The sequence below is a fragment of the Desmodus rotundus genome, chromosome 11, assembly GCF_022682495.2.
Source record: "Desmodus rotundus isolate HL8 chromosome 11, HLdesRot8A.1, whole genome shotgun sequence".
Taxonomy (NCBI): Eukaryota; Metazoa; Chordata; class Mammalia; order Chiroptera; family Phyllostomidae; genus Desmodus; species Desmodus rotundus.
Window position 1 is genome coordinate 4,665,243 of NC_071397.1, and position 20,283 is coordinate 4,685,525.

At 48.8% G+C, this 20,283-nt stretch overlaps 1 protein-coding gene across 2 annotated transcripts in view; it reads left to right on the forward strand.

Annotated features, from left to right (window-relative positions):
- Window positions 1–15,201, forward strand: part of C11H6orf89 (chromosome 11 C6orf89 homolog) — a 31,879-nt gene extending 16,678 nt beyond the window's left edge. For both annotated transcript variants that reach the window (XM_024557673.4, XM_045193317.2), the window contains 5 exons: window positions 7,550–7,716; window positions 8,081–8,220; window positions 9,346–9,475; window positions 12,294–12,417; window positions 15,029–15,201. In XM_024557673.4, coding sequence (XP_024413441.1) covers window positions 7,550–7,716; window positions 8,081–8,220; window positions 9,346–9,475; window positions 12,294–12,417; window positions 15,029–15,123 — 656 coding nt within the window. In that variant the 3' untranslated portion in view covers window positions 15,124–15,201. The remainder of the gene's footprint in view (window positions 1–7,549; window positions 7,717–8,080; window positions 8,221–9,345; window positions 9,476–12,293; window positions 12,418–15,028) is intronic.
- Window positions 15,202–20,283: the final 5,082 nt, after the last annotated feature.

The following is a 20,283-nucleotide window of genomic DNA, read 5'->3' on the forward strand; positions in this document are numbered from 1 at the left end:
CCTCTTCCCTCCTTCCTTCCTTCCTTCCCTCCTTCCTTCCTTCCTTCCCTCCTTCCTTCCTTCCCTCCTTCCTTCCTTCCTTCCTTCCTTCCTTCCTTCCCTCCTTCCTTCCCTCCCTCCTTCCCTCCTTCCTTCCTTCCCATCCTTCCTTCTCTCCTTCCTTCCTTCTCTCCTTCCTTCCTTCCTTCCTTCCTTCCGTCCGTCCATCCATCCATCCATCCATCCATCAATGAGTGTGTGTTGAGGCCCCACTACGTGCCAGGGTCTGTTCTCAGCAGAGCAGCCAACAACACGGACAGTCCCCTGCTCTTGTAGAGTGAGTCTTGGCTGTGTGCTTTTCTTCCCTGTCCTTTTTACCCAGACGCAGTTTTTTTTCTCCTGGAAACAATTTTTTTTTTCTTTTCTCTTTTCTCCACATTAATAATCAGTGTAAAAATATCGTCTCCACTCAGAATTGCAGGCCATGTTATGGTTGTGCACAGAGAGCCAGCCCAAGTGCATTTTCTTTGTAAACAACTCTCCGGCACTGGGAAGCCCCCCGACAGGCCTTGGCCGGCACTTTCCTGCAGAATTCCCGACTTGCAGCGGAGGCTGAGAGATTTTGTTTCTGCCTTCAGAAGGGAAGGAGGTTACAGTTCCCGCCTTTCTTAACTTTTTAGGTCATATTTTGTCTCAGAGACTGTTTTTGACATCTCAAATGAAATGTTTCCAACTCATGGTGAGAATTTGGAATACAGGTCATGAGTTTTATTGAAGTCTTATATGTGGCTTTTCACTGGTCTGTCATTCCCTTTTTAAAATATGTAAAATAGCTAGTGTAAGGAGGATACCTAGAGTAAAGAAGCCTTGGAAATTAAAAGAAAGGTAGGAAGTTATTAGCCAACTTCCACTGACTTTTCTGTCTTCTCTCTCAGCGTATAGAAACAGAAGTGATACAGCATGTCCGGTAATGCGGCAGAGCTGTGGGTCGGGTGCTGTGGGTCGGGCTCTGCTCGGTGCTGTTGGCTGTTTTCCAGGGTGGCACTTGGTCACTCTTTTGTGTGGTGGCTCTGGCCGGTTGTACAGAGAGCACATAACTCCTTTTCAGATAGATGGAGACCAAGCGGGAGTCCGGGCGCTTCTCCCTTTGCTGTTAGGGGTTCTGTGGCAAGGGGGGAAGAGCCCCAACTGTTCCCAGCACCCAGACACCTCATGCCCGGCTGCTCCTCAGTCCCTTCCCACCCGATAGAAGCACATTCTTTATCCACATTGGTGATCTCAAGGTTGCAGAGAAATCAAAAGTAGCTCTTCTTGAAATTCAGGCTCCCCTAATTCAGGTGGATGGCATAAGCTACCCCATTTCAGTGATCCTTACTTCCACTCTTCCTTTGCTGGTGCCAGCCTGGCCACAGTGCCTCTGCTCTTGCCTTCTGAGGTGACTTAAACTCTACATGTCAAAGTTGATACCCTCAGCATAAGTTTTCATGGTCTCCAGAGAAATTTTTACTTGGAAAAATACATAAAACAGTTACATACAAAGGCAATAAAGTGGTGTAAGATTTTGCCCTGGCTGGTGTGGCTCAGTGGGTTGAGCACCAGCCTGTGAATCAAAAGGTCGCTGGTTCGATTCACAGTCAGCGCACGTGCCTGGGTTGGGGGCCAGGTCCGTGTGAGAGGCAACCACACAACGATGTTTCTCTTTCTCTCTTTCTCCCTCCCTTCCCCTCTCCATAAATAAATAAATAAAATCTTTTTTAAAAAGAGGTGTAAGATTTTTATTTTTAAAAACATACTTTTAATAAAAAATTTCTTAATCACTGTAACTTCTCTGCTCAAGCAACCACTGGTAATAATTTGTATACGCCCTTGAGTTTTCCATGGGTATATAGATAAATATACTTAAGACACAGGTGTGGGCAAAAGTAGGTTTACTGTTGCAATGCAAATAATACACAATAAGTAATAATACGTGAATAAACTGTGTCTCCCGTACTCAGAATACTTTTTGGTTGACACAGGAAAAGGCTTATGTACATATTTCTAGCTTGACAGATTAGTTTCTTTTTAAAATTTTTTTACTTGTTTGTTTTACAGAGAGAGGGGAAGAGAGAGAGAAACATCGATTTGTTGTTCCACTTATTTATGATTCATTGGTTGATGCCTGTATGTGCCCAAACAGGACCATTTCTGCAACCTTGGCGTAGCAGAATGATGTTGTAACTGCCGAACTTCCCTGCCAGGTCCTGTGTTAGTTTCTAAGGCCGCCATAACGAAGTGCTCCAGGCTGGGTGGCTTAAAATGATGGAAATCCATTATCTCAGTTCTGAAGGCTAGAAGTCCAAAGCAAGGTGTCAGCAGGTCTCCACCCCATCCTAAAGGCTCTAGAGAAGAATCCTTCTTTGCCTCTTCCAGTTTCTGGTGGTTGCCAGCAACCCTTGGCACCCCTTAGCTGTGGTGGCATCTCTCCAGTCTCTGCCCCTGCCTTACGTGGCCATCTTCCTTCTGTGTGCATCTCTGCTTGTCCTCCCTTCTCCTTATAAGGACACCATTCCGATTGGATCCTACTTCCGTATGACCTTATCTTAATTAATTACATCTGCAAAGACCCTATTTCCAAATATGGTTACATTCTGAGGTTCCAGAAGGACATGAATTTGGGGGGGACACTATTCAACCCAGTATACGCTTTTTTCAGGATTTCATATTATTTCATTCTCTGAATATTCCATAATTCAGTGGTTTCTAGCTTTTTTGCTATTATAAAAAATGTACCTGGAACATTCACGTACATGTATCTTTATACACACACACTAATGTTTTTGTAAGATGGACGCTTGGCAGTAGAATAGCTGGGTCAAAGGTCATGCACAGTTTAAATTTTAATAAATACTAACTACCAGATTGTCTTCATAAATTTGCATATGTTGATCATCAGCACTGGATATTGTCATTGTGTTGCCACTTAGAAAACTGAAGAATGATACCTCATTTTAAGTTGCATTTCTTTGATTATTAGAGGTGTTGGATAACTTTTTATATATTTATAGGTCATTTATAATTATTTTTCTGTGGATTACATGTTCATATTCTTTTCCCATTTGAACCTTTTTATCAAATAGGAGTCCCCTACATGTTAGAGATATTAATTCTTTGCCTCTTATATGCAAATACTGGTTGAATCTGTTCATTTTGTTCTTTATGGAATCTTGGTTTATGCCTTACTTAAGAAGCCTTTTTTGCTCCCCAAATTATAAAAATCACATCATGTTTTCTTCTAATTTATTATTTTTTAGATTTTGTTTTCTCCATTTATATCTTTAATTTATCTAGAATTTATTTCATTGTATAGTGAAAGGTAAGGATTAAGCTTTATTTTCTTCCAAATAGACGGCTACTTGTCCCAATGTAATTTACTGAATCCATCCTTTCTTCAGTGAGTTAAGATTCACCTTTACCATGAATTAAATATTCATTTATATACAAGTATTCTGGGTCTCTTGCCACATTCTTTATTCTGTTTTATTAAGCTTTTTGTCTGCTCCTTTGTAAGACCCTACAGTCGGTTCTCACTGTCTGCTGCAGTCATGTCTATGAAGTCCCTGCAGGTACTGAATTGGCGAATACTGACCCGTTGCCCCTGGGGAAGTAGAGTCAGGTTCCTGAGAGCCTCTGGCCACATCAGCGCCAGCTGCTGGACACGGGGCCTTGTTTGTGTGTGTTTCTGTTTAAACACCTTATTTTGTATGACCGATTCGTCACATCGCGCTCAGCCAACAGCACTGCAGCTCCCGCCCGAACAAAGTGCGCCTGACCCTGCCGTTTTCTCCGTGAGGCACATCACGGCCTCGTACTTAGGGACGCCTGCCCGTGCTTCAGCACTTGGCTCAGGGGCCATTTTTTAAAATATTATTATTACAAAATATTTTTAGACAGTTTTAGGTTCACAGCAAAATAGAGCCCAAAGTACAGAGAGTTCCCCAACACTCCCTCTTTCCCACAAATGCACAGGCATTTTATACAGCAAAATCACTGACAAAAAATGCAGAAAATGTGGCACTAAATAGACGGTAAAAAGGACACTTGATTACAGTGGGAGAGGTGGGATGGAAGGCAGCTCGCGGCCCACCCCCACCGCTGCTGGGATTTGCTGCTCTGCACATGTGTGGGTGACTCTCAAGCCATCCCCTGGAGTATTGCTTTGGGGTTACGGATGCATTTTAGGGAGTAGGCGATAGGAATCAGAATACTGAGGGTCGACTGTAACTATTTTAATTATAGTAGTTTTATAGAGTGCTATTACATTTTTACATCTGGTTCCCTCACAGTTTTTTGTTTTTTGAGAATGTAATGTCTACAACTCATGATTCGATAATAGAAAGACAAATACTCCAATTAACGATGAGCAAAAGATTGGAATAGACATTTCGCCAAAAACCATAGGTAATTAACATGCATATGAAAAGATGGTCAACGTCATTAGCCGTCAAGAAAATGCAGAGGAAAACCACAGTGAGAAGCCACTTCACACCCATGACAATGGCTATGGTAAGAAGATAGACAATAAGAAGTGCTGGCAAGGATGTGGAGAAGTTGGAACCTCATCCATTGCTAATGCGAATGTAAAATAGCACAGCTGCTTTGGAACACAGTTTGGCAGGTCCTCCAATAGTTAAACACAGAGTTAGCAAATGACCTAGTCGTTCCGCTGCTAGGTGTGTACACAAAAGGACTGAAAAGATACGCCCACCCAAACGCTTGCACGTGAATGTCCCTAGGAGCATTAGTCATAATAGCCCCAAAGTAGAAACCACCCAAATGTCCCGAAACCCGAGAGTGAACACAGAAAATGTAGTATGTCCATATAATAGAATGTCACTCGGCAGCAGAAAAGGATGAAGAATGGACACAGGCTATAACGTGGATAAGCCTTGAACACATTATGCTAAGTTAAAAAAGTCAGACACAGATGACCGTATATGGTATGACTCCATTTATGTGAAATACCAGAATGGCCAAGTGCATACTCAGGGCTGGCGGGAGAGAGGTCGCACTGGGAAGGGGCTGCTAATAGGCACCGGATTTCTTTGTAGGGTGATGAAAGGGTTATAAGCTTAGATTATGGTGCTGGTTATACTCTATGAATATACTAACGACCACTGAATTGTGCGCTTTGAATGAATTTTATGGTATCTGAATTCATCTCAATAAAGCTGTTTCCTTTAGTGTAATGTCTACACAGAGAAAGCAAAATAATGCTCTTCCCCTCCAGTCCCGCCCTCCTCCCGCCCAGAACGTCGTGATGAAGCTGCAGGCCGTCCTGGTCTCCCGGGTCAGAGCTCCCTTAGGGGAGGAGCTCTTGGCACTGCCAGCGCACATTCTTAGAAGTGCTCTTAGGCGTCTAGATTGTGCCATCGCTGCCCTTGGAATCACCCTTCCTCCCAGGCCCACTGCCTCCGTTTAGGTTCTCATTATGTTTCACCTCTCATCACAATACAGTCCTCCCCCCACCAAAAAAAAGGTCAAGACCAAAATGCAACAGGCCTCCCTCTTCCTAGCCTCTCTCTTCTAGGACACCCTACTCACCACCCAGAATAACCTTCCTGAAGGGTCAGGACATCCCTCCTCAAAGGCCTTTGTGGTTCCTTGTGTTGCTCTCAGCCGAGTGGCAGGTGCTTCAAGCCCTGGAAACCCTCATTAGAACTGTCCTCAGCGACAGCCCTGCCCTCTTCCCCGCAACACCACCCCGCGAGCTTTGTGCTCCTCCCCGCCGCACTCTGGTGCCTTGGTAACTCCTGCTGCCTCTCCCTCTCAGGTTGCTCATCTGTAAGATGGGAATGGCGATGCCTCCTCGATAATGACGTGGTAGAAAGTGAACAGTACAGCACGTGAAAATGACTAGCGTAGGGCCTGGCGCTTAGCACATGAGTTCCCTTTCTCCTTCCTTCTTCCCTCACCAGTACTTTGGAGACTGAAATGCTGTATGATCGTGACATGTTGTAATGACTGTGTATGCCTCACTGTATGTCCATTACCCAGAGTTCTTGTATTTTGGTGAGCATTCATCATATTTGGCATCTAATAAGGAACATTTAAAAATATTTCAGAAGGGAAAAAAGTTTAACTTTGCAGCTTCAGAGTGCCCCAGAAACAGGTGCCACTGGAGGTTTGCAGCTGCCTGTGGAGGCTCACGGTGAGGGTGTGGGGTAGAGGTCCCTCCCCAGCGGGGGTGCAGTGGGCCTTGGGTGCGTAGTCTGCCCACAGGCCGGGACAGGCGAGAAGGGTAGGTGGCAGCTTCCTCTGGAAACAGAGGAAACACGGGTTCTGTCTGCCAGAGATGGAGGGGCTTGGAGGTGCTCAGGAGACTTGCTGAGACAGACAGGCTTTCCCTGACAGGCCCTCTCCACCCCAGTGCTGCTGTTAGAACACCAGGAGGAAGCACTTGCTGACTGCAGAAAGTATTTTGTGGTCGAGAGTCAGTTTCCAAGTGCATTTATTTGTTTAAAGAACTGACCTCACCTTTTAGCCACATTTGGGGGTCTGTTGTCTTTTGTTCTAGGCTCTCTCCTGATGGGTTTTAATTGGAAACCATCTGGTGGAACATTTTGGATTCAAATTAGAGTTTATCACAAAGACATATCTCAGGCTACACACATAAAACCCAGAGTGGAACAAAAAGCAAACAAGAAATGGTACAGTACCGTTATAAACAGAATAGTGCCAGAAGGAGGGAACAGAGAGAAACTGAGAAGGGCCGCATGGAAACAGGGCCAACCCCGCAGACAGGAGCCAGCCAGGGGAAGGTGTCAGGGAGCCAGCCAGCGTTCGCGTCAGGGTCTGAGCGGGCTTTCTTCCTCTTCTGACCAACCTGCCGTCCTTGGGGACAGACACCACACCTAGTAGCCCTACCTCCTTCTGAGCTGGGACAGAGCGCCGTCTGAGTGGGTGCTCAATTCACTTTACTCCAAAGATAGGCCCCTGAAAAGTCCTGTCTCCTCTCCATCCCTTCTCTCTGCACCCTTTCTCGCTCTTCCTTCCCAGAGTCACCCTGGCCTCCACTTGGGCTTGTGACCAAGAGTCTCGGCCCACACCCAGAGTGCTAGGGAAGACACGCAGTAGGACTCATCACTGAAGGTGGGAGCCCCCCTTTCTGCCTGCCCCTGCCCCACATGCTGTAGACTGTTCAGATGTGGGGGTCACAGGTTAGAAAATGGTGGAAGAACTACATCTCCAATCCCATGTCACTGAATATCTTCTCCAGCTGTTTGATTTTATTTGTTAGTTTGACTTAGGAGATGCATGTACATGTTGAAAAATACTTTCCATAAAGTGTGGAAGAGTCTACACAGAAAAGTACCTCTCTTTCCCAGCCTGTCCCCTGCACACTCTGCTCCCTCCTTGGAGGCTACTTATTCCATTTGGACCTTTTCACAGGTCACCAATGCTCGTCATTGTCGGCCTTTAAAATTATTGTTGTGCCTGTCCTTTCTACTTCATTGCCAGAGCTATTGGACTGACCTACCTGCTCTGTTCTTTCTGTTGTCTGCTTCCTCCGTACCCCTTCCTCTCTCAGAGGAAGACCCCTGGTGGACAAACGACGGTGAGCAGAACGAGTCGGACCCCACCCCTGACACCATTCCTGACAGCTGCACTGGTTGTATCCTGAAACTGCCTGTGCAGGTGGTGCCGCTGGCGAACGCCCCAAAGACATTTGAGAGACTCCATCCTCTGTTGATCAAGGTGAGCACGGAGCCTGGTTCTCCCACTGACTCATGACCCATGCATCCTCACCAAGGTTGTATTTTTTTTTTCATTGCTTTTACCGAGAGAGGAAGGGGTAGGAGAGAGACAGACACAAACATCGATTGTTGGTTGCCTCCTTGTATGTGCCCCAACCAGGGATCGAACCCACCGCCTGGCTCTGTACTCTGACCCTGAATCAAAGCCACGACCTTTCAGTCTATGGGATGATTCCCCAACCACCTGAGCCACAACGGCCAGGGCTGATAACCCCTGTAATGACTAGAAACGGTCGAGCTCTATGACATTCCTGATAAGTAACTCTGTGTTGTTTTGCATTGCTTTTGTTTTCCTCCGAGTCAAGACCAAAAAGCCCCTGTTGTCTGAGGAGCTTCAGCATTTTTTGTGCCAGTACCCAGAGGTGACAGAAGGCTTCACAGAAGGGATTTTTGCCAAGTGGTGGCGCTGCTTTCCTCACCGGTGGTTCCCTTTTACTTATCCATGGTGAGTGAAAAGGGGCTCTAGTCTGTGTGTGCATGTGGAAAGGGGCAGACCAGACAGAGGTCAAAACTGTGCCCAGCACTGTGCCAGCACTTCGCAGTACACCCTTCAAGTCAAATGATACTCGGGTGCTCACTGTGGACAAACCAATGATGAGAGAGAGAGAAAGAGACAAGTAGAAGACCTGTGTCGAGAGGAGTGCCACCACGGGTAGACACCGAGATGGCCTAACAGATTTCTAATCTATTTCTAACTGTGTGTGTAGCACTCGTGTTTATGTGGCGTGAGTCTGAGTGCTGAGAGCTGGAGAGCTTGCACAGGGAGCGGGAGGCTCCGTTTCCCTGCACTTGGCTGTGCCCAGCCACGTGCCTCGCTGCTTAGTGTCTTGCTCAGTGGCGATGCTCAGCATAGCTCTGGAAAGTAGGAATGATGGTCGTCACTTTTCACATCAGGAAAATGGGAATCAGAGAGGTGACGTACCTTGCTTAACATCACCCAGCCAGGACTGAAACTCAAGTTTGTCTCCCCATTCCTTCCCGTGTCCTGTAGAAGACAGGGTCCATTTCTTGGGGTGCTCTTTAGGAAGACAAGGAAAGCCAATTTCCATCTAGGACCATTCTAAAAGAGCATTAAAAAATTGCTCTTTCAGGCTTTTCGTTAGATAATTACTCGATGCTCCTGCCTTTCTTTAAATTGGCTATTTGTGTGGTCAGATACTCAGTTGAACAAGCTAGTCAGGCTTGCTGCTTCTTGTTGCTCTGTCTCAGAAGAAGGTTCAAGATTTTTGCTGCCTCCTCTTCCCCTTGTCTCTTCTTCCGCTTGGCTTGTTGTTCAGTCTCTTTTCCAAGATAGAATGAATGGATTGTTTCTTTCCTTCCTCTATATGTTGTTTTAGCTGGACTTTATAAACTCCCACCCACATGGACAAATCGTGGCTGAAGAGTTTATGTTACAATTAATTGGTTTGGCGTGACTATTCTTCACGGATGTAACACTTAAGATATTGTCCTGATATTTTTCCCCCCATCCCCACCGCCCACAGCTTTCCCACCCTTGCTCAGCTCTGTGTTAGTCATGGCGGCTGGCTTGCCCAGTTTAAATACTTTTTTCTCTCTCAAACTTTTACAGGACAAGAGCTCTGAACAGATCACACATTTTACGTGAGCTTTTTCCTGTTTTCACCTACCTACCATTTCCAAAAGATGCGTCCTTGAAAAATTGCTTCTTTTTTGAAGGAGAACCTATTGAGAGGAATAAGGTAGGACATTTTGAAAGGACTTAGAACCAGAATTTTCCTCATTTGGAACCTGGGCCAATGTCATAATCAAGGCCTTCCCTGCATATCAACTTAGAGGGTGAATTAAAGGGACCCTCACACAATCTACAGTGTTCTCCTCCCGCTAGCCAGGAGACCTGCGGTGGCCTGCTGTTTTATGGACAGTCTAGTTGCTTTGTCGGTCTCCCTTCGGCAAGCCACTCTTCTGCAGCCAAGTATGCAGAACCCTAACTTCTGAAGGGACCCGAGCATGCAGTCAGCCTGACTTCTCTGCCTCAAAGTAGAAAGCTGGCAAACTGTAAATGAATGCTGTGTAAGTGAATAGCCCAACTTACTCATTTTGTAGATAAGGAAACTGAGCCCCACAGAGATTAAATGACTTGCCCAAGGGCACAGCGAGTTAAGAGGAGGGCTCGTCCTCACTCTCACTCCCAGGCTGGCTTTCCCCAGAAATAAGTGAGGGACTTCAGATAGACCATTGGGAAAGCAGGGCTTGAGAGCTTGGGGAGGTCTGGGGACTAGCTTGGGGAGGTGGGCAGGCACATGCCTGAGGCAGGCGGCACAGTGTAGGGGGCCGGCTCTCACTCAGCCCCAGGCCAAGTGCCTGGAGCCTGCATTTTACCTCTGCGGCCAGTGGACTCAGCAAAGCTGTTCTGTGTTTGTGTCTGCTTGCTTTTCTCTGAATTGCTCTTGTTGAGTCGCATTCCTGAGGAAGGATTTTGAGCCTGGATTGATTTGAAAGAATTAAAAACAGGAATTTTTACTTTGTAAAAAAATTAAATTTCTCAGACTGTGGCCCCTACCAACTCTGGGTTGTGTCTCCAACCTCCTGATACTATTGGCTTCAAATTTGCTGAATCATGTTAAAGGAATTTTAAAGCCTAGAAAAACAATCATTTTGTCTAGAACTAAGAACTGCCTGCCAGCAGCAGGGCGGAGGTGCTGGGCTCTTCCTCAGATTTTAAAGAAGTTTATCTGCTGTCCCTGGCAAGAGCCCAGGTCCCAGTATGATTTCATCTTCATAGTTATAACATACTTCTGGGCGAGGGCCTTTATCTTTATCTTGATTTTCCCGCTTAAATCTGAAGTTCATTTCACCAGTCTGCTTAACAGGGACACCAGGGAGCTCGGCCAGAGGGGTAAATGCAAAGTTACTCAGATGCCTATCAAAGTCATCTTGTTGTGGTTCTCAAACATGTTTTGGGAAGGCGAATGGCCCAAATAGGCGAAAATCCTGAGAATCTGTTTTTTCAGAACATCTGTTTCCCACCCTGGCCCAAGCGCTCCATAGCCTTGTTACTCCACCCTGTTATCTATGTTTCTGGGCCCCGGACCCTGGTAAAGTCACAAGTCTGGGGGCTCAGGATCCAAGAGGCAGCGCTGGGGCACAGAAGTGGGGATTTGGTTGTGAAAGGAGTACTGGGGAGAGAGGTGAGGGGCTCCAAGGCCCCCTTCACCCACCCCGCATTGTTGCCTCTGGCTGGCCTGCTCCGTTATGGTGTCTGTCTCTTCCCGTCCTGGGTGTGGAGGAGCATGATCCTTCCTCCTCTCAGGCTTATACGAAAAGAAATACATCCCTTGGTTTTGGTCTTCTGGGACTTTTTTCTCAAGACCGCAGTTACCAGGGCTTCTGCTGGTGCCAGTACGTTGCAGGCAGGTCTAGACACTAGTCCTCCCTGACCCTCTTCCGGTCAGTGCGGCAACAGCTGAAATGGCTCTAGTGTGGCTGTGGAATCAGAGTCATGGCCAGAGCCTATGGAAGCAACAGAGAGACCAGGGCTGGGGACAGGAGAAGATGGGACCAAAACCCAAGACTCTCGAGGCCCCGAGTGGTGAAGAGAAAGCCAGGATGTGGCCCCGGGAGTCAGACTTCTGATCCCTGCTCTACGTGGGCATGTGAAAGGGCTGCCGGCAGGGCAGGGGCTGGGAGGGGAGGCCTAGGGGCTCTCTCTCACTAGGAAGGAAGAGAAGCCTGAGCAAGACCAACCTCTCTTTGTCCCTGCTCCCCGACCCAGCCCAGCCCCCGGGCTCACAGCTGTGCCTGGCCCGCAGCGGCCGCACTTCATGCCCGTGGGCAGCAGCAGCGCCCTCTCAGAAGGGCAGCGGAGCCTCCGCGGGTGCATATCCTGGTTGTCTCCTTAGTTTTCAAAATCAGAGGCCAGTCTTACTGTCGTCGACTGTAATCAGTAGCACGACATGTCTGCTCACCTGGGTCTTGCCAGAAAGTGTAAACCTGGCCTCACCACTGTTCGATTCTTACCGAAACTCTGGCACTAAGAAAGAATATTCCGTGGAACCCTGCCCAAAGGGTATGTAGACATCTCTTCGTTTACAAGTCTGAATCAAACCAGACCCCTGGAAGACTGCGTTCTTGGACCAGCATGTACTAGGTTTTGTTAGACTTCTGTTAAATTGCAATGAGATATTTTGTCTTCGGCCTACTCTGAAGCCGTGGCTAGAAATAGTTGGGAATTACGAAGTTTGTGCAGTTTCTACCACAGGGCTGTTGTTGAGGTTGTCATCCGCTAAGTCACACGTTAAGTATCTCGTTAGAAGCCACTACAGGAGGTTTTTACGCTGCTCTCAATACAGGGAGATGAGCCATGCTTTGGAGAAACTAATTTGTTTTTATCTTTTGAACATAAGTGTGAATTGTGTTATTGGTTCTATTTTCCTTTTTGTTGAGGCTGCTCGGAAACTCAGAGCTATGTGTGTATGGATTTTGTGTATCCATAGCCCACACTCCTGGGCTTTACTGTTTTCTTTTCCTTCCTTTTCTTCCCCCCTGTTTTCCCTCCAGGCACATAAGATGCACGACCTGTTTACCATCGGCAGTGGGGAAGCCTTGCTGCATCTCATCCCGCCCTTCCAGTGCCGAACACACTGCAGTATGTTGGTGATGCCCATAGGGCCAGGCGATATCGGTAAGGTGGGGCCCAGGAGGGCACAGGGCCTTTTTATTTTTAACTCAAAAAATATTGTAAGAATTGAATATTGCCTTCCCCAAGGTCAGTTGGGTCAAAAACAGCATTTTTCAATCAGCAGGGTCAATATTTATGCTGAGATGGAACAACTAAGGAGAAAATGTGGCAGAGGGGAATGTCTTCGTCTATAAACATTCAGAATGTATGTGTCCAGGTTAGAAAGGGTTATGGAAAACATTTAGAGCGGTCCTTTATTTTACAGATGAGGAGAGTAAGACCCAGAGAGGAGAGGTGACCATTCGAAGGCCCCACCATCTGTTAAGCAAAGCTTCTGTTAAACAAGGGCCTCATTTAACCGAGTCAAGCCAGGGACGGCGCAGTTGTAGATGTGAGGAGCCCCTCGTGCTAACAGAACAGAGCCAGCAGCATGTGGAGGCATCTGCCACGCAAGGAAATGCTGCCTTCCGTGGGGGCCCCACCGCCGGGCCGCCGCCTCAGAGCCATGGCTCCCCCCTGGCCCCGTGACTTCCCAGCTGTGACTGGTCCAGTGTGCTGTACTCTGAAAATCTGTGCCAGGAAACAGGTTTAAGTCAACTGCTGTTGGTAGCGATCAGTCTGACTATAGAGTTCGCTTGGCTGAGCAAGGAAATCAGCAAGCGTCACCATTGCCCTCCTTCTTTTTCCTGCCTGGAGTCCCTGGCAGAGCCCAGGCTGGTTTCCCTTTGACTTCCTTTAATTTACCTCCTCAGAAAACCCCAATCCCTAGAAACCTCTCACCTCATTTGGAAGAAGGGTGCAGACCACAGGCTGTGCCAAGGTTTAATCCAAGTTAACTAACTTTTGTTTCAGTTTACAAATGAAAAAATAAAAATGCACAAATTAAGCATTGACTAATAGTGGAGCACAGCTGGCCTGGCCCTTGGGAATTACTGCATAAAAGGAGATTCTTGTGTAGAAATGATTCTGAACCTGCTTTCCTGCAGTGGAGTGACCCTTCCATGAGGTGTGACTGTTGCACAAGCCCGCACGGCATTTGGGATTGGAAGTAGGTAGTTGTGCATGGAAGAGTTTCTGTCTTGTGTTCTACCAATGCCTGACCGATCAGACGCCCACAGAACACCTCAGTTGTCCAAACTCCAGTTTCCTAGCTCCCACAAGCAGCTAGAATGCCAGTTACAGGATTCGGGGAAAAGGAAAAAATGGGTGACGGGCAGTGATCAGGGAGGCTTGAGCATTAAAGTCCAGCGGGGATGGCCCAGAACAGCCTAAAACCCAGAGCTGTGCTGTGACCGGGCCTATGGGCCAGAAGGAAAGGAGCCCTGTGGTTGGCAGTGTCCAGCCATGTGACGGGAATGTGGAGAAGGGACAGGAGACAGAAGAGAGCAAGGGGAAGAGGGCAAGTCTGAGGGAAGGACAGGGGAGAACAGTGGGCGCCTGAGTGGTGGCAGGAGCAGACGCGATGGCTGCGGCTGCCTCAGTCACAGAGACGGACAGGAGAGCAGACCTGACAGTGGAGGGTGTCTCATGGTGTCTCGGGCACCTCGGGGACCCTTAAGAATTGCAGTGTGACAAGCAAGTTCTGTGTTTTTTGACCAAATAAGCATTGTCCTGTGAAGATTGACGGGAAGGAGGACAAGGTTACAGACCGCCAGAAACCTGTGATAGGGAGTGTTTTCAGGAATGGTGGTGGGCCAGGCACTGGTGAGCCCTGTCATCTGCTGGAACGGTGCAGCCACTGCCCATAGTGACCTTCCGAGGGCCGCCGGGTAGAGGCTGAAGTCTGTTCAGTGCTCTCCGTTTAAAGATGGATAGGGTACGTCATACTCTAGAAAATTCTCCATCAAGAGATTATTGAACTGTTAAAGGTTTTAAGTTTACCTTTCCAGCCCCTTACATGATGCAGGCCAGTCTTTCCTAAACAGTTCTACGGATCACTCATGACCCTGGAGGTGGGAGCAGCAGCTCTTTGGCAAATAGGGCTCCTTGGGCCAGCTGACTTTGGGAAACACTGTCTTACTGATTCATGGTGCACATCAGTGTACAAAAGGCTCCGAAAGCCTTGGGAGAACCTAGTGTTTCTCAGACTTGCTTGGCCATGGAACCCATTTTCCTCGGACCATCTCACAGGATGCCGTTCGCTGACCACAATTTAGGAAATGCCGGGTTGGGTCGATCGGATGTTTCGTAACGAGGCCATGTTGTACATAACCTCAGGAACATTGGATAGGGGTCCTCCCCCCCGCCCCAGAACCCATCCTGTCTTCTTGCTGAAAGAGATGAGATCAGCCTGATACTCAAAGCCCAACACCTGGTCACCTAGAGCATCCTGCCTTGGTAAACCTGCCGAATTGTAACTCGCAGGGACCCAGGTGAAGGGCGGTGATGAAGGGTTTTGGCTCGAAGTGGCTCCTTTTGGGTGTCCGGTTACAGAGGAGCCGGGTAATAACTGGGAGTATTTATGCCAGAAAGAGCTAAAGGACCTTCAGAGCAAGATTTGCCTGACTTTGCAGGCGTGCCCCGAGGGTGGCTCTGGCATGCAGGCCTTGCTCAGCCCACAGGAGTGCCCGGTCCCTGGCAGTCACATGCTTTCCTGTTGCTGTGCCCCCTCCAGGCTATGCTGATGCCGACCACTGGAACATCTACATTCTGGTCAGAGGGCTCCAGCCTCTGGTCGTCTGCGATGGAACCACCCTCTCAGAACAGTAGGAAACGGGACTGTCTGGAGGAACAGCTCTGAGAGCTGAAGACCCGATTGAAAGGAGGAAATAAAAATGATGAAACCACTTTTAGGGGCTGGTTGCTCAGTTCCCTGCCCTCTGCATGTGTATGTGAGACCCTGTGTGCCAGAGCCGAGGGCCGGAGCCCGGCCCCCCAGCGGCTGGGCCAGCACTTTGCCAGCGCTGGAGAGAGACTGGGCTCCTCCAGCTCTTTCGGCCTCGCAGCCTTGAGGCCGCTGTTGGGGCAGGGAGCGGGGTGGTGCCTTCCCTCACTCCCCCCTGCCGGTCCCCTGGTCACAGAGAAGCAGCCAGACCAGTCCCGACTTCAGAGCCATCCTTCAGCAGATGGGCCTGCGGGCCCCATCTTCCTGGCCACACTGCCCTGCACTTTCTTAGGGAAGCGATGGCTGCTGATTAAAGAAGCCATTGCCGTTTCCCAAACAGAGTGGGATCCAGAACCACTGGCACAAAGATCAGACAGCCTCGAACTGCACTCAAGAAGTGAACTTCTTTCCCAGCATCCATGGCTCTTGAAGTCTCAGTGATGCCAGGCTGCGGTCTGATTCTAATTGAAGCGGTTACTCCTAAAGTAATACTTTTCTCCATTTTAACTTTTGGTTCTTTTGCCTCCCCCACCCCAACCCTCGCCAGTCTCAACTCCTTCCCATCTCCCCGGGCCGTCTGGCTGGTTTCTTGGCGCTTAGGCTCCTGGTCCCCCTCCCTCGGCTGGGCCAGGGCCCTTTACTGCCGGGCAGTGTCATTCTGTCTACTGTGTTGCTTTTACCGAGAGAGGGGGCAGTTAGATGCTGGCCTGGGAGAGGGCGCCTCCCTGGTTTGATCTGTAGGGTCTGACTTTGTGCAGGGAAGATGTTTTACAGATGTGTCAAGCTGATGTTGTAATGTGGTCGGGGAAGGAACTCCAGACCCCAAGTGTTTGCCAGCTGGGTGTGCGACCGTGCGGTCCTCTGTCTTTAAACGATCTCTCTCTCTCTGTACGGGAACAAGGTGAGGTTTTTACTTTTTGTAACAATATAAAGCTGTATTCTTTCGATTGGGTCATTCACTATGCTCATGGTTTCCCGTACGTGCTTTTAGCGTGTTAATCAAGTAGTGTAAATTAGGATGCTCTTTTCTTGTTTTCTTTTTCCTTTATTGATACTGCTGGGTGTCTGGCCTCTGGTCGTGCCAACACCTAGATGGAGAAAAACAGAGCGCACTGTGGCCCCTGCTTCCGAATGACAGAAACCGAACGGATGCGGGAGACGTCTAGGTCAGAGTTACAAACCAGGGGTGGACAGTGGTGAGGGAAGCGGGTGTCGCTCCTTGCAGGGTCCAGCCCTCCGGCCCCAGGCCCTGTCTGCCTTTGCCTCCCCTGGGCGGCAGCAGGGCTCACTGCGCACTTGAACTGCCTGTCTATGGGCTTGTAAAGGACGAGCAGGGTTCGCGGAGCTCGGGGTGGAAACACTCAGAGCCTCCTCCGCAGGCTTGAATGAAACTAGGATGAACTGTACCTGAGGGAATTACTCCGTGAAAAACTCAGCGCCTTGTGTTGATTAATGCAGCGAACACTTGAACACATGAGAGTCACGCTTGCTAAGCAGTTATGGTTTGAGAGGTTTTGAATCAGAGGGATCACTTAGAGGCCAGCTTTGTGCAGGCTTCTCAGGAATTTGCCACGTCCTCATCCCTGCTGCGCATTGGGAGGGAGGATTATACGTAAACAAGTTCCTTTTTTGAAAAATTACATTGCTTACCTCTAGAGAGAGGGAGAGGGAGGGAGAAGGGGAGAGAAACGTCGGTATGCTACAGAAGCCTGGATAGGCTGCCTCTTGCGTGAACCTGACTGGGGACCAGGCCCACACCCCAGGAATGTGCCCTGATTGGGAATCGAACCGGCAACCCTGTGCTTTGCAGGACAACAGCCAACCAACTGAACCACACCAGTCAGGGCTGTAAACAAGTTCTTCAGAGGCCACTCAGTTTTCCTAAGTTAGGCCCTGTGGGTTAAGAAAAGAGAGGCTTCCCTAAGAGCAAAGCAACTGTTTTAATGATTGAGATTTCTGTTTCATTCTTACGAATTACTCTGTGTTCCTTCCCCATTTTACTCCCGTTCTTCACACCTTAAATGTTCATAAAATATCGACTTCAGTTCAAAACTTGGAAAACTGAGAAACCCTTGCATGCGATGCTGTTCCGAGGCATCCCCTGGGAGTGCCCTCAGCCCCGGTCAGCAGAGAATGGTATGGCTGCTGCTAGGAGACTTGTGCGCATCCCATTCACTTCATTAAATCCTGTCCAGTTCAGAATCGACTGTAGATTTGTATTAGAAGAGAAATTCTCCAGAGAGGGTTTTCTGCTTTAAGTACTGAATACATAGAAACAATTTGCCTTCTCCACAAGCTAACTCTGGTTAGCCGAGTCCACCAGTGACCAGTCCTGCAGGAACGGCTTAGGGGTGCCAAGCCAGCCCCTTTCTGGTTATCTGAGGCTTTGTGTGAGTGTGCCGCTTGGTTTTCCTTGCTCACCTCGCTCTCAACTCCTTCAAGGAAAGAGCAGAAGGCCCTCCGCATGACCCGGTGTGGGAGAGAGGGGCATCTAGTGAGGCAGCAGGGATGGGGGATGGTGGGACTACCTAGCCAACTCCCACCTCCCCCGCCACACCAAGGACAAAACCACGGGGCTCTAGGAGGAGGGACTTGCTCGAGAGTTTGTTGAGTGTTTGCGAAGAGGTGATTTGACTTCCACACATGGGTTAAATTCACTTTCTTACAGGCTCCCAGAGCCTATATACACACTCCTATCCCCAGAAATCAGCTCTCTGGGAGCAAGGCTGCTTTGGCACCGTGTGAAGCATTTACGTCCAGATGGCCAGAGGCCTCGGGACCAAGTATTAGACAGTACACCTGTTCTGGCTTACGAAGAAAGGTGAGGCTTATCCTTGCCCCAATCCATTTTTTTTTTAGGGAAGAAAGAGACTAATTTAATAATGGTTTATGAAAACAAAATCTACCTATTTAACAATACATAAAACAGTCTAAATAGGCTGACTTCGCTATTTTTTTTTTAAGAGAAAGGCACAATAACATTATGTAGTCCGTGGTCTCTTTTAGGCTTTACCTGGTCCTATGCAGTAGGTATTGGATCCTGATCCTACTAATGAAGAAAGCAGGGCTTAGAACAGTTAGGTGCTGGTGGGGCGGCCGTCGGTCCCTCAGCACTTTACTGCCCCAGCCCAGTGTGGCACCCAGAACACAGAGGGCGTGCTCAACCCCAGTGAGCCCTCACTGGGGTAGGAGGGCCTAGGAGTGGGGTCAGCGAGCCAGGAACTCCTCAAGATTTGTTTTCAAAAACTGCCTTGGACAGAAATGGAGGAGGAGAGAATCTGACCAGATGACTTTTATAAAAAGTCTTTCCCGTCTTCCCTCCCTGTTTGAAAACTCTCTCAGAGTGCGTGTGGCTGGAACACAGTTGTGTCCAGCCATTTTCCCAGCACTCCTCGTCTCCAGATGTGTGACCAGAAGAGGGGCTCCGCCCAGTTCCAGTTGTGGGTCCCTTGGAGTTTACATCACTTGTTTTTCACTTCTCAGTTTTCTATTCCTTTCTTCCAAAATCCAGCATGGGCCTCAGTGCAGGAACAGTTATTTTAACAAAACCCCAAGTTCCTTAGCTGCAAGGGACGGCCTCAGCCACTTTAGTGCAGTCCCGATGAGTTCGCTCATTAACTAGTGGCTTCTGCAGTGAACATTAAAAACCAAGAGCAGCCCTGGCTGGTGTGGCTCAGTGGATGAAGCACCAGACTGTGAACCAAAGGGTTGCCGGTTCGATTCCCAGTCAGGGCACATGCCTGGGTTTCGGGCTGGGTCCCCAGTAGCAGGTGTGTGAGAGGCAACCACACATTGATGTTTCTCTTTCTTTCTCCTTCCCTTCCCTTCTCTAAAATTAAATAAATTCTAAAAAAATAAAACAAAACAAAACAAAAACCCAGAGCAGATGTTCACTTCTCATCTAAACCTCACCCAGCAGGAGAAGCCAAGTTTGAGGGGAAGGAGGGGAAGCTACTTGCCTGGTTGCACAGACAGAAGGCAGTCCTGTCTACATTTTGTGAATCAGTTATTAAACAGAGGGGGCTTTCGGCTTTGAGTTCCCCTAGCGATGGAAGAGAAACTCGCTTACGTTTGTAAGATCCACATTCATTAACTCGTAGTGGTAGCCCGGCACCCACTAATCCACGGGTGGAAGGGAGTGCCAGAGATGTGTTTTGAAATAGTCAGTTAGGCTGAAATCTTCCATGTTGGGACCTTCGCATGCTGTGTACAGAGCCGACGCGTGTCGGGGTCAGGAGGTTAGGAAGGTGAGGTGCTCATGGAGATAGCCCTGTGGCAAATGAAAACTGGGAAGCCCTGGGCACGTGCTATGTCACCGGGGGCGTGTGTCTCCCTGGCTGCCTCACCTGCCAGCAGCTTCTTCCACAGAAGCATCTCAGAGAAGACGGACAGGCGCTCCCTCTCACACACCACATCCAAGCCCACCCACGCTGGACACAGTGGCTTTAAGTGCTGGCCTTGGTGGGACACCCTCCAGCCAGCTTGTCTGTTGTCCACGTCCCTTCGTGTCTGGTTTCCCTGCCTGGCATAATTTCAGCATTAGAGCTAAATCCCTCTGCCACTTCCCTTTCTCTGGAGACGCGGAGTGCAGGCCTTTTCAGAGGAATGGAAAGAAGAAATGTTATGTAACTCCAAGCCGAGGCCTGAACTGTCCAGACATGGGGCTGGCCCGGGGACTGTTCCTCCTGCACTTACGGCGTCTGTCATGGGTCCAGGGGTGAGGCCCAGCTGCAAGCTCCACACAGAGAAGAAGGGAAACCAGTGTAGTTTTCCGTTTCCAACAGAAATGGAGGAGTGGGGACATCTGCTTTGCGCCAGGCTTCATTTACCTCGTTACTCCCCACAGCTCCGTGGGGTAGATGAGGTCGTCCTGTGAAGCCACCTTAACTCTCCATTCAGCAGTGTCCCGGCCTTCAAACTGCAGCCCCTCCGAGCGCTGGCGACCTTTTCAGACCCCAATGGCTGCGTGTTTGTGAAGTGATGACAAGATCAGAGACACGTGGAGTTTCCAGAGGGAACCCCCGTCTCATCGCAGACAACTTGCC